This window comes from Corvus hawaiiensis, chromosome 4 (assembly GCF_020740725.1).
Source record: "Corvus hawaiiensis isolate bCorHaw1 chromosome 4, bCorHaw1.pri.cur, whole genome shotgun sequence".
In the NCBI taxonomy this organism is placed as follows: Eukaryota; Metazoa; Chordata; class Aves; order Passeriformes; family Corvidae; genus Corvus; species Corvus hawaiiensis.
The window spans coordinates 1,891,527-1,904,932 of record NC_063216.1 but is presented as its reverse complement, the minus strand read 5'-3'; the positions used below and the strand labels follow the sequence as shown (position 1 = coordinate 1,904,932).

The window sequence follows — 13,406 nt, the reverse complement described above, 5'->3', positions numbered from 1 at the left end:
TGTATTGTGGGGGTTATTTTTCCTTCTTCTTTTTTTTTTTTTTTTTTTGTAATTTTTTTCCTGTTAAAAAGAATGGGGGATACTCGGATTTCATGGGAGGTTTTAATCTGGAACATGCAGTGCAGGGGGATGTCTCACATCACTCAGCCTGGAGTGATCAGGGAGTCTGAAATACCTTCACAGCAGGCTGCAAAGGGCAGTTTGATCTGTGGAGCTAGCACAGTGTTAAGCCTGAGTCACCTGGCCAAGGCACTACACAGGTCCCCTGTTCCCCCTTCCTCAAACCCCACAGCAGCTGCATCCAGCTCAGGGCTGTGTTTTGATACCGAGACCACCTGACAGACAGGATTTGTGTGTGCTGCCGCTCCTCCCACCACAGTTTTGTACCATCTCTGTGGTGGTTACAGCACAGGAAAATAAAGGGACTACTGAAGGTCATTTAACCTGCTTTAACATGGTTTCAGGAAGGGAATAGAGGGAAACAAGAAGACTAAACGATCAGCCCATTCTTTTCAAAGCTGGCAAGTGCCTTGAGGAGCACCAGGTGACTACAGGGTACAACTTGGGGCTCTTTGCCCAAAGTACTGCTGGTGGGCATGGGAAGAAAGCGCCAGCTTGAGAGAGCTTCAATATCTGAGATAGAAGAGGTGGAGGCAGCCACAAGGGTGGTGGGAGGCTGAGTAGGACAGACATAAAGAGGCAAAAAGAGGCTACTTCAGTCTCCATCCAGACTCAGGAGCAAAGAAGGAGAGCAGAAAATTCATGGAAGTTTCTGTTACGGTTCCTTCAAGCAGCCATAGCAATACCTGAAGCCTTATGCCTGTTATCTCCCCCATCTTCCTCTCCCTGTGGCCTCTTCAGGTTCAATTTGTTTAAATGGGAGGTGGATGGAGCTTTGTTTGCAGCACAAGTGTTTGCTGCAGAGCATCTTAGACTGCCTTTGGGGCAATTTAGAGAATGAAATGTTTGCCTCCTGGTCACTCACTGTCAGGAAATGGCTGATCCAGCACTAGTGGTTGCTGTCAAAAATCATGCCAGTAAAAACAGAGGAGTAAGAGTAAGTGGTTGAAAACAGAGATAGGCCCAAGCAAGCAGCTGGATCTATCTGTCATGTGAGCCTCTCTCACTGCAGAGGGACTATGCAGATGCCAGATGCTAAGCAAACCCTTCTGGCCATAAAACACAGGGCTGCAAATGCCTTTTCCACCAGCTCCAAATAATCAGCCTGCTTCAGGTTTTCTTCCTGTGTAAGTCTCTGAATTAGTCTCTTTGCAGGTAGCAGAAGGACATTTCTTTGGTCAGAAACTTGTAGCTCTAATTGGCTCAGTCCTTAATTCTTTTCTTTCCAGGCTTGCAGCAGTTGCAATCACAGCAGGTCTATTGAGTGTTTTCTGTGCACTGAGGGACAGGCAGGTGAAGGGTCTGGCTCTCAATTCTCCTGGCTTGTCATTTTTATCAGGTTGTGTCCTCCCCCTTGGTCATTACAGGATAAGAAAGGCATTTTACTGTATTTTCTCAACCTTTAGCTTGTCCATCATTCCATGAGCAGGCTGCAGCGTGGGGAGAGAAGAGATAGACGGTGGGGGGAGGGTTGGTTCAGGCCATTAGAGCCTCTGCAGCAAGGAAAGAGATGGAAGGTACGGCTACTTTCGAGGGGAGTGTGAGAAGGTCAGGAAGAGGGGGGGTGATGACAGGGCTGTGAGTCCAGGGAAAACAAAGCTGCAAAGTTTACACAGGGACCCACGGGAGAAGGCTGTGGGCAACTGCCTGTTTTGCTTGTCTCTGTAGTGAGCTGTGGAAGGGGTGGGAGAGACATCCAAGCACGGTGTGGACAGGGGAAGAAGAGGGAGTCTCCTGTGGGCTGGTGTGAGAAGGGCAGACAGGCGATCCCCAGGGGTATTTGGGGTATGGCTGTTGCCGGATGTACCCGCAGAGGAAATCGCGAGGTCCGTCCACGAACAGCACGAGAAACGGGAAGCTCCTAGCAGAGTCACAGAGAAATTCCCAGCTCTTGAATGGAAAATGACACAACCGGGCGTTTAGCACAGGGATGATGGGCTAAAGCCTGCCTGCGGGTGCTGGGGCTCGGCAGCCCTGCCGCTGCTCAGCCTGAGCCCGGCCGCTGGCAAAGTCCCTCCGCGGTGGTTTAAAAATAAGCTCTGCAGCCTGTTGGACAGCCTTGCTTGGAAAAATAAACACGGCAGCGCCGGCAGCCCGCAGCGGAGCGCACCCGCACGCTCCGGGGACACCTCGGATACCCCCCAAAGTCCCCTCGGGAGCAGAACAACGCGTTCCCTTCCCTCCCGCCGGGCAGACCCCACATCCCCACCCGCATCCCCCGTGCCCGGAGCCCCCCGGGGCGGGGCGCAGGTGAGCGCTGCGGGCCCGCCCGCGCCGTGGAGCAGGAGCGCCTCCCGCAGGGATGCGCCGGGATAACAACCCGCATCGGGGAGGGGGGGGGGATAAAACCCCCAAAACCCCTACCCCCAAAACCCCTACCCACAAAACCCCTACCCACAACCCCCCACCCCCGAACTCCTGGATATTTAATACACTAAAGGGTTTTTTTTAGCAGTGAAATCCTCTCTGCGATAGGGAATGGACTGGATGTCTCTCCCAGCTCTTTTGCAAGCGTCGGGAACGGGAAGAAAGGGGCAAAAGTATCCCTACATTTAAAAAAAAGGGACTGACAGAGCCCCACAAAGCAGTTCAGTCTAGAGGCACCGAAACCAGCAACCAAAACAACCCGTCTAACTTGCAAGTGGCTGTATCATTAAAAGGCCATAAATCCACGTTAGCAAATACCCCAAGCAGAAATCACAGCAAATCAATCACATTTTCACTCTGCCAGGAGGGACCGCCTCGGTGGATGGGCGAGAAGCACTCGAGACAAGGCTCTTGTGTTTGTCATTAATTTCAGAAACTCTTTGCCTCTCTCTCTGCCTATTTTTCATCGACAGCCAAGGAAGGTGAGGGTTGGAGGCCTCTGGTTTGTACATAGTTGAGAAGGCACATTTCAAAATAGCTGTAGCTGGCTTCCTTGTGCTGGTGGGAGAAGGTTTGAAGCCCTGTTCTACAGGGAGCTAAATACTTCCAGTAACGTCTCCAAGGCCAGCATAAATTGTGCCAGAGCAGGAGGAGCTGCAAACACTTCTGAGAAATTAAAGTGATCCTGGCAAATTGAGGAAATTACAAAAAATAAACGGTAGGTAATTCAGTTAAGGCAAAAGCACTTAAGGAGGAATAACCATCTGTACAAATGTATATCTCTGAGTTGCCAGTGCTTTAATAGCTCTGCAAATAGGGCTCTGGGTGTTGAAGTGGGTCAAAAACAAATTAAGGTTGGTGTTCATGGCAATGGAAGCGTAAAAACAAACAATTACACTGTTTGTGTAATTGATGCCTAAAGTCATACGTGTTAAACCTGCCCTGTCGAGGGACTCAGGAGATCTTAAGCCCAGTCAGAAAGCAAACAAACATTGTTTCATCTCCATGGATGTGAAATGAACCTTTTACTTTCCCCAGGTTTGGAAGGGCCTCAGCAGAATTCAGTGGCAAGATTTCTGTTTCACAGTGCAGGAAAGAGGGACGGAGTCTGTCCAAGAGCAAAAAAAGTGACCAGAGTTTTAGAGAACCTTATTATCTGCAGGAAAAAGGGTTTGCATAGAAAAGGCTGAGCAAAGGCAGGGCAGCAACTCACAGAATTCTCAAGGTTGGAAAAGACCTGCAAGGTCACCAAGTCCAAACTTCAGCTGATCACCACCCTGTCAACCAGACCACGGAACTGAGTGCTACATCCAGTAATTTCTTGAACACCTCCAGGGATGGTGATTTCACCACCTCCCTGGGCAGTCCATTCCAACACCTGACCACAGTTTCAGAGAAGAAATTCTTCCTGATGCCCAACCTGTCTTACCCTGGCACAGCTTGAGGCTATGTCCGCTTGTCCTGTTGCTGTTTCCTGGGAGCAGAGCCCGACCCTCACCTGGCTACAGCCTCCTTTCAGGTACTTGTAGAGAGTGATGAGCTCTCCCCTGAGCCTCTTTTACAGGCTAAACACTCCCAGCTCCCCCAGCTACTCCTCATAGAATTTGTACTCCAAAACCTTCACCAGTCTTGCTGCCCTTCTGTGGACTTGTTCCACACCTCAATTTCTTGTAGTGAGGGGCGCAGAACTGGACACAGCAGTCAAGGTGGGACCTCACCAGTGCCGAGTACGGGGGGACAATCACTGCTCTGGTCAGCTGGCGGAGATAACAAGCTGCAGTGCAATTCCTTGGCATGCATACTGCAGGCAGGGTAAGCAGTAACCACGCTAGACTGAAACCAGGCTATGCCCGGAGCGACGCCTTTGTTATCATGAAGCCCGGGCCGCACAGCTCGGGAGCAGTTTTGCTCACAGACCGAGAGTCTCCTGTTCTTTGTTTCTGTGAAGGGCTGAGATAAACCCGGTCTGATTGCTTCGTAGGGGTCAAAGCCTTTCGCTCCCTCCTGCCCAAACCTCTCCTCGCCGGTGATTCTGCACGCATCTACCATGTAGCCAGCGCACCCCTTTCCGTCCACGTCCCGTTCCGACACCCGCTCCTCTCTCCAGCTCTCCCCAAACCCACAACCCCCACAGCTTTGCCCCGAAGCAGGGGGTGCACCCCCTCCGCCGGCAGCCCCGCTCCCCGGCAGCACCGCTCCCCGGCCCCGCGGCTGCCGGCCGCTCTCCCGCCCCGCCCCGCCCCGCTCCCGCCCCGCTCCCGCCCCGCGGCCCGCGCCTCGCTGGGAGCTGTAGTCCGGGCAGGGCGGCGTGCCCGAGGCCGGAGCGGGCGGATGGCGCTGCGCGGCTCCCTGCGGGCCGGCCGGGCGCTGCTGCGCGCCCCGGGGCCGCCCGCCCGCGGGCTCTGCGCCCACAGCCGGGTGCGTGCGCGGCCGGGGCGCGGGGCGGGCGGGGCACGGGCGGGCGGGCTCCCGGGTGACCGTGCCCTCCGCTCGCCTTGCAGCCGCCGGCCTTCGGGTTCCTCTTCGATGTGGACGGCGTGCTGGTGCGGGGCAGCCAGGCCCTGCCCGCCGCCCGCCGCGCCTTCCAGCGGCTCTCGGACGGCAGCGGGCGGCTGCGGGTGCCCCTCGTGTTCCTGACCAACGCCGGGAACTGCCTGCGCTCGGCCAAGGCCCGAGAGCTGTCCCAGGCGCTGGGGCTGCAGGTAACGGGGACGGGGCAGCGGGAGCGCTCCCGGCGCGGCGTGCCGGCCGTGGGAGGAGGGAGCCCACGGCAGGGAAGCACCGCGAGTGCTGTGCCTCGGCCCGAGGCGCTGGACAGGGGCGGGCGGCAGCCACGCGACCGCCGGGAGATGGGGGCGAAGTCCTGCCTGCGGTTCCCAGCCGGCCTCTGCTCCGTCCCGCAGGTGTCTCCGGAGCAGGTGATCCTGTCCCACAGCCCGCTGCAGCTCTTCAGCCGCTTCCACCAGAGGTGCATGCTGGTGGCCGGGCAGGGGCCCGTGGAGGAGAACGCCCACACGTATCCTTTGCTCCGTGTGCCTCATGGTGCTCTGTACATCCCGCTGCGGCATCCCAGCTAAAGGCCTGCCGCATCCCTGCCCCTACCGCTCGCTCCCGCTCGCTCAGCTTCTAGAAGCACAAGGAGACACAAAGGTCACTGGGCTTACCTTATGGGGCAGAGTCCTCGTGGTCAGGTGCAGACGCTGTTGATCTCCATTTTGGTCACCTCCTGGCTCCCCTATTCAGCGTTGGCTTCTCATGCTCATTATCTCTCCTGTGGTTGCTGTTCTGTTGGTGGGATGTGACCATGAGGACTCCATCAGCTTTGGGTGTCTCTCACTTTTGAGTTAAAGTTGTGCTCCTCCCATTCTTTCATGGCAAAGCCCATTAGAGATCACTTCCAACTGTCCCATGGATAAAGTTTTCCCCAGAATCTGACAGCACTTGAAGGAACTCAAATACAGTGGGGCTTTGAGCAATCTGGTCCAGTGGAAGGTGTCCCTGTCTGTGGCAGGGGTTTGAGAACTAGATGATCTTTAAGGTCCCTTCCAACTTAAACTGTTTTATGAAATGTCATTAGAGTCAGAGCATCCCAGCACAGGGGAGTGGTCTAAGTAGCAATCCCACGTGCATAGTGCCTGGCTGAGGCGAAGGACCAGCAGGTCAGACGTGTCTGCAGGGAGGTAAGAACTGCCTTCAGTGCTTGCACCATCTCAGCCTCTGCACTCAGGGTCACACCCCGGACTCAATGTTTAACTTCATTTGTTCCAAAAACATGGCCCTTCTCTGTCTTTCCCCAAGGCACATAGGGTGAGCTAAGGGCAAGGTGTTCTGCAAGCAAACGCAGCTCATCCTTCACCTGTATGTTTTTGTCAGCACAGACCATTTTCCTTGCACTAACTGAGCTGACCAAGGCTTCACTGATTCTGTTTCAGCCTCCCCAGCCCCCTGTGCTGCACCAATATCAGCACCCTGGCATAAAGGTCTCCCAAAGCACATCTATTCTGTCTTGAAGTGGCAGCCTCTGCTCTTTGCCCAGTTCCAGGGATTGCTGTTGAGTCACCTCAGCCAGGTTTTGGGGTTTTTTTGGTAACCTTTAGGGCCATCCATAGGTTGGAACACAGTCTGGCTGAAGGCCATGAGGTTTTGCATTACCACACTGCTCTGTTACTAGGACTCGTATTCTTTAGTCCTACAGATGCTTTTGCAAGTAACTTAAAAAAAACCAGTCACTTAGAAAAACCCCCAAACAAACCAGTCTCCACAACATTCCTTGATGGTCTGAACTAGCCTGGGCTTCAAGCACGTGGTCACCATAGAGGCACTGAGGAAAGCATATCCCCTTTTAGACATGGTGGACCTGAGCCGGAGGCCAAAAGAACTGGTAATTCCCTGAAGCAGCAGCAGCAGAAGGGCTGTTCTGCTGCAGAGGGGGTCACAGCACACAGCTCAGGGCAGGGAGGCTGCAAAGGGACAGGGCAGCTGGCTGCTGATGACATCCCTTAGCAAGAGCCTGGCACTGACAGTGAGCAAGCAGCACCTCTGCTCTTCCCAGTGTTGGCTCCTGCAGGAAGGGCAGCGACTCTCCCCTCGCCTTTCTCATGCCACACCTGTCTTCCATTGCTGTTCCTTGCAGTGAGGGGTAAGATGGCTTGGTTGACATCTGCAGCTCTGAGAGAGGAGTACAAGATGTGTGAAATCCCATCTGGGATGGCGGGAGGGGGAAAAAAATTTTCTTTCGGGATTCCAGGTGGCTTTGTCCTGCCTTTTTATGAAATTGCATTGGCAGGTTCAAAGGAGGCATTTTTAGTTTTGTTTTGGAGATGGCATTAGGTTTTGCATTTCTAACCCAGCCTTCTTTTCCTTCTGGCAGCCTCCTCCAACCACTGGCTTCCCCACTATAGAAGGTAAGCAGTGGCCTGTGTTTACATATGAGCAGCAAGCAGAACTAACAGCAAGGCAGGCCAGCTGGGATGGGAGCTAATGATGTGCTGTCAGCTCGCTGGTATCCACGGGCAGCATATTCAGAAGGCACAGCCAGGAGGCAGCCTCACTGCTGGAAAAAGCTGGATGAAAGCAAAGCCGACTTTCCTCTGTGCCATGCTCCAGTATCTGGGACCAGTGGTGCACACAGTGTGGTGATGTGCAGACTGGAGCCCTGGCACCAGCCGTGTTCCAGTGGTAGCTGTATGTTCCAGGGCATCCCAGCAGAGGAGGGGTTTTGTTAGCAGGTGGCTTTTGGATGCTGTGAGTTTCCAAAGAGCTCTCAAAATCGTGCAGGGGTGATTCTGTTTGGCGAGCCGGTGAGGTGGGAGACAAGCCTGCAGCTCATCACTGATGTACTGCTGAGCAATGGGAACCCTGGGGCAGAGCTGCAAGATGTACCATACCCTCATCTGCCTATCCTTGCCTGCAACATGGACCTCCTGTGGATGGCTGAAGCCAAGATGCCCAGGTGAAAAGCACGTGTGGTTTTTGATTTAGCCTATTTCATACTTCTCTCATGCAGATGATCTTTTCCTACTGCATTTTTTCAGCATTTGAATGTTTTAAGAGTTTGACTTTACGATGTAATTAGCATCAGACGCATGAAAGCTGCATGAGAAACAAAGATTGAAACCTGGGACAAGCAAAAGCCAGACCACTGCCTGTGGATGGTGTGTGTGGGTGGACACCATACCCGAAACAGGCAGTAACCAAGGAGTGCTTGCTGCTTCAGTGGTGTTACTGGGGTACTCATGACCTCCTTTCTGGGGCAGGTTTGGCCATGGCACTTTCCTTCTGTGCTTGGAGAACATCTACAAGAAGGTGACGGGCAGGGAACTGAAGTACGAGGCCCTGATTGGCAAGCCCAGCCCGGTCACTTACCGCTATGCCCAGTTCTTGATCCAACAGCAGGCAGAGAAGCAGGGCTGGAAGGCTCCCATCCGCCGCCTCTATGCAGTTGGGTAAGAGGCTTTTTCCTGCTGGTTTCCCTTAGGGAGTTGTATACTAACTGCTCTTTAGTGGGTTGGTTTGTTTTGGGGTTTTTTTGGTTTAATTTGGTGGGTTTAATACCAAAATCCCAGTGGTGTCTCTGGAGCCTCGCATCCTGGAACAGAGCCTTGCTAGCCTTTTGTGCCCTACGCAGCAGAGCTGTGGACTGTAGGATGCAGAGTGCACATAAAGTGACTGGATTAAAGACAAAATTAAGAGACACAGATGTAGTACTGTAGGCCTGAGCAGGACACACTGCTCGGTAGACTCAGTGGCCCACTCTGGGTGCTCCTCTTGATGTTAGCAAATATCTCACACCCCTTCCTCCTTCAGTGCTGTCTTAATCCCAATCCCCCAGAGCCAGAGGGAGATGCTTGGGCTTGTTTCTCGTTTCTGTTTCACACTGTGACCTTATCCAGGGACAACCCTATGTCTGATGTCTATGGGGCAAACCTCTACAACAGCTACCTCAAGTCAGCTCAGCAGAACCAGGTCCAGGCTGGGGTGAAGAGGAGCCCACAGGCAGCCAGTCCCCAGACTGAGGTTTTCCTGGAGCTGAGGAATGACTGCAACAACTCAGTGGAGAGCTGCGAGTCGATTCTGGTCTGCACTGGGGTCTACCGCCACAGTGGTGATGTTCCCAAGAAAACAGAGCCACACACAGTGGAGGCAGTGTTCCATGGACATCGGGACTTCTGCTTTGACCCCAGCCTGGTGGAGGCATCGTACATAGTGCAGGATGTGGATGATGCTGTGCAACTTGCCTTTAAAAAAGAAAACTGGAGCTAGGGGTTAAGACAGGTGTGCCTAAAGATCTACTGTAAGGGATTTTATGTACTGGAAAGGGAAGATGGGGAGAATGGGCAGGGACCTGGGATGATCTTCTAATCTAGGTAACGTGAAAGAAAACTCCCTGTTGCAGCACTAAAAGCCCCTTAATTTTTTTGGTACTCATCTGCCATCCTGACAGCCACCCACAGACTTTCAGCTGTGACCATACATTGCTGCCAGCCATAATTGAGCCATAATGGAAACAGGGTATAAGGAGCAGGCTTGTCCCAGCAATCCCAGTTTTGTTCAGCTCTCACAGCTCATTCTTTTCCACACTTTGTGTGCAAAGATCAGGGGAGCCCACCCTCCTCCTTGGGAGGTGTTTGAGGGCGAAACTCTTACCCACACAAGGAGCCGCCATCAGCCAGCGAACCATTTTACAATGTGCTGTTTGTCCAGTCCGTGACTCCAGCACACCGGAAGCTGGGCTGTGGTGGCACTGTGCCAAGAGAAGGCTTTAAGTCTTAACATTCTCCTTGTGAAGAAGAAGTGCCTACGGACTTTAACAAATTCTCTTTGCCTGGGGATTTGCCACTGTATCACTGTCAGTCTGAAACAAAGTTCTGTTTTGCAGTCATCCGGCAGCTCTGGAGAGGCATGGCCCCTCAAAGGAAGCTGCAGTAGCCAGAGCAACTTGCTGCAGGGCTGAGGTGAAAGTTATATTGTTCCCTCCCCCCTGTTTAGCATTCTGTGAACAGTCCTGCCTTTTCACATCCCGCTAGGGAGCCAGCAGCCTGCTCTCAGTAGCAGAGGAAACCACCAGAGTTTGAATTGGCAGAGTTGTCTTTGCCCAGAACTCAGTGCTGCAGCAAGAGGCTGTTTTGGCACCCACTCTGATCCCAACTGTTGCAAGGAACATCCACCTGCTCCAGCTGGCACAGCTTCCAAGAGGGGCCCTTCTTTTGCCAGACAAAAAGAGTCACAGTCCACCTTTGCTCCTTCCTTGCATGCAAGGATTCAAAGAGAAGATCATCAAGCCAGGGTGGTACCAGAGCCCCAGATCCCCAGGCCTGATCTTTTAGAATACAAATGTCAGTGTCTTTCAGTTCCTTTGTTCCTCTCATCCCTCATGTGGTTTGCAGCTCAGGGATACCCCATGCAGTGTGACCTCTGGTCCCTCCTCTTCCTTTAACGTGCAGGTAGAATCCCCCTAACATGAATCAGCAGCTGGGGCTTGCCTGCCCAGGAACATTTCCCTAAAAACATTCACCTTCTATTGCCTTTGTTCTCCCAGCTCAGGCTATCCAGAGAAAGATAAGACTTGTGCCTCCATAGACATTCCAAAGATAAGCAAGGTTTGCATGAGAAACTCCTGTGAAAGATCGGACTTAGCGAGGAGTGTCAGAGGAGCACTGTGATTTTAGAAGCACAAATCAGTCTGTGTATATGATGCAAAGCCTTGGAGCCAACACAGCTGAGTTGGTTTTCCTAATTGCAGTCAGCTCACACCACTTCTGAAGTATCAGAAGTAGGTCTGCTCTGCCTCTTCTTTCCTCCTTCCTGCTTTACCAGGCAGCTCCACACACAGGGTACAAACAAGATGTTCTGCACAGAAGTTTGAGTTCTTAATTCAAATCTCAGCATCCATGTGCACTGCAATTCTGCTCCAGCAGCTCTCCATCCTCTCAATACTGATGTATCTTCCTAGGAAGGTCACTGCTCTAGTCTTATGTTGTGCCAGGCTCTGTGTATGAAGCAGACCAGGTGCTCTTTCAGTTAGCCAGGCAAAAGAGGTCCGTCTCTGTTTCTCTATTCTTTACTTTATGAATAGGAGCAGAAAAATACCTCTTTGTATGTGAAATCCACAGTGGGAAGCAGTTTCTTCCTCTCAGCACTACTTGGGGCTCTTCTCCTTTGTCTCACCAGGACAAGAATTGCGTGGCTGCTTCTAAAAGCGGCTGTAATGAGAGGGACACAGAGTTGAATCCTTTTCCTTTCACTGGAGAGAAAAAGAAATTACCATTTCATCTAGTTGCACAAGACATGGGCCTGTCTCCACTTGCCAGAAGAGGAGGCACAGGGAAGGACTTGGTGTATGCCATAGGGAAGGTCCTTTAGCTGCAGCACCTCTCACAGCCACAGCTGTGCTGTACGAGGCCTGAAACTGGAGCCCAAGCCCCATTTATTCATGGGGTAGCTCCAGTGTCCCTCAGTCTTGCTTTCCATCCACTGCAGGAAGAGGAGCACTCCCTTTGCTTGCAGCATTTGCTGACTTGGGTGGTAACTTCCACGGGCTTCCTTGGAATGGTCCTCTAGGCCATGATTACCCAGACCTCAGGGAGCTGGCTGCTGGCAGGAAAAACGAGCCATGCCTTCAGTGTGGTGGGTGCTGCTTGCAGAAATGCTGTGGTCTGTCCACCTGCAGCAGAGCCTTCAGCTCTGCCTTGTTAAAAGTGTGGTGCCAGCTACTCAGAGAAAAGGTGCTGCTGAACCACTGTGCCCTGGGGGCTGCAGCATCTCTTCCAAGGAAGGAAGAGGTTTGCATTTGCAGCGAGAGGGAGCCAGGCATCTCCATCTTTGGAGCAGCAGTGGAGGTGAGCTGACTGATGTGAATCTGCTTCAGATGCCAAATCTGCTTTTAGCTCTGGATTTGGGGGGTTTTTCCACCAGTGTTCTGGGAGTCTTAAAAATGCGTAGGAGGAACTTCAGTGATAAAGAACTGAAGAAAGTGCTTTGCTTGTGAGTTGAAATTGAACAGAAGGGAGGAGAAGGAATCTAGAAATATCTTGTACCCTTTCCCTAGTTCATGCCAAATAAGGCTGCATAAAAACCCTGCTTGTTGCTCTCTGCACTAATTAGCCAGATGGGCTGCCCTTGATCTGAGCAATGCCAAGACCTTTCCCCTCTTCCCCTTCTCAGCTCCTTGAAACAGTGCACTTTGTCCAAGTCCCTGCCTGGGAATTGCGTGGACCCAGTGGATGGAGTAGGAAATCTGGCTTCTCCAGCTGCTGTTGGACACTAGCTTGATTCTGGAAGGTTACTATTAATGAAAGTGCTTGGCAGGTCTCCTGTGTTCATGAGTTGTGCTAGAGTGCTGTACTAGCTTCTAGCTTATCTGCAGTTCATTTATGGACATCTGTTACTGCTAGAATTCAGTCCTTTTTCCTTGGAAGTGCAGCTTCCTGGAATTAGCTTCAAGCGTGGCTGGTGTGAAACTCTTCCTTTGCCTCATATATTGCTCAGAAGTGGTGTCTCTGAAGCCATATTTCTGTCCTTCAGAGCAGGGATACTTCTGTGCAGATCATGGGGCCAAGCAGGAGAGGGGACTTCACTCCTGATCCAGCACCTTAACGTTTATAGGATGCACTGCCCTGTACAACAAACAGGGTGAAGACCTGATCCTAACAACTCCATCTTCCAAAGATGAACAGGTTTTAGTCAAGGCAGAAGGGAGCTTGCAACTGAGAACAGCAGGAAGGAACCAAGGGATAGACCTTGTTTTGGATCTGAAGCCAAGAGCTTTTGTGGCATGCAGTAACATGGTGGCCAGAGAAGTCAGTTCCTCTATTCCAGGGACACATGCAAGCACTAACCTTGCATTCAGGGAATCAGATAACACTACTGTCCCCTTCCTTCCAGTCCTAATCCTGCCACGTCTTTCTCCCTCCAATAAATGGTAATGTTTCAGATTGTGTCATGTGCACTGTAGAAGAGTGATTGTATATCATTCAGAGAAATCACAAACTGTGATTATTTTAGATTTCATATTAATTTCAGTGCAGTTACAGAGCTGCTACTTTGATCAAGCACATATGGAAAATAATAAAAGATGTTTGCTTTGAAATAAATTTTGACTTTCTGTGTGTACATTTAATGGGTATTATCCTGCTCTCTTTCACGTCTTTGCCCTAGAAGATTGTTAGGGCAACTTCTGTTCACTTTTTCGTTTTATCCCTGCTCTTCAAACTGTTACCAGATTTTCTTGAGGGAACCACCCTGGAAGATACCCCTTCAGCAATTAAGTGGCAAACTTTCAGACCATAACCAAAAGCTTCCCCTGACTTCAATGGAAAATTAAAGATCCTGCTAGGTGAAACCATCATCTTTAATGATCTAGAAACAGCCAATTCACTTGCATTGTTCTCATATTTCATCAGAAGGTTTCCCATCTACAA

The 13,406-nt window shown here is 51.8% G+C and overlaps 1 protein-coding gene across 1 annotated transcript; it reads left to right on the top strand.

Moving 5' to 3' along the window:
* The first annotated feature begins 4,818 nt into the window (after nucleotides 1–4,818).
* Nucleotides 4,819–13,079, top strand: HDHD5 (haloacid dehalogenase like hydrolase domain containing 5). The gene is made up of 8 exons (XM_048301295.1): nucleotides 4,819–4,905; nucleotides 4,989–5,189; nucleotides 5,391–5,503; nucleotides 6,775–6,868; nucleotides 7,358–7,391; nucleotides 7,765–7,939; nucleotides 8,244–8,432; nucleotides 8,880–13,079. Exons 1-8 carry the CDS (start codon nucleotides 4,819–4,821, stop codon nucleotides 9,247–9,249), a joined length of 1,263 nt encoding a protein of 420 aa, XP_048157252.1. The 3' UTR covers nucleotides 9,250–13,079.
* Nucleotides 13,080–13,406: the final 327 nt, after the last annotated feature.

Bases quoted from the DNA above. Each gene is read 5' to 3' on its own strand.
- HDHD5 (XM_048301295.1), top strand. From the start codon at position 4,819: ATGGCGCTGCGCGGCTCCCTGCGGGCCGGCCGGGCGCTGCTGCGCGCC. The intron at 5,190-5,390 runs GTAACGGGGACG...TCCGTCCCGCAG, and splicing joins CCCAGGCGCTGGGGCTGCAG to GTGTCTCCGGAGCAGGTGAT. The intron at 7,392-7,764 runs GTAAGCAGTGGC...AAAATCGTGCAG, and splicing joins TGGCTTCCCCACTATAGAAG to GGGTGATTCTGTTTGGCGAG.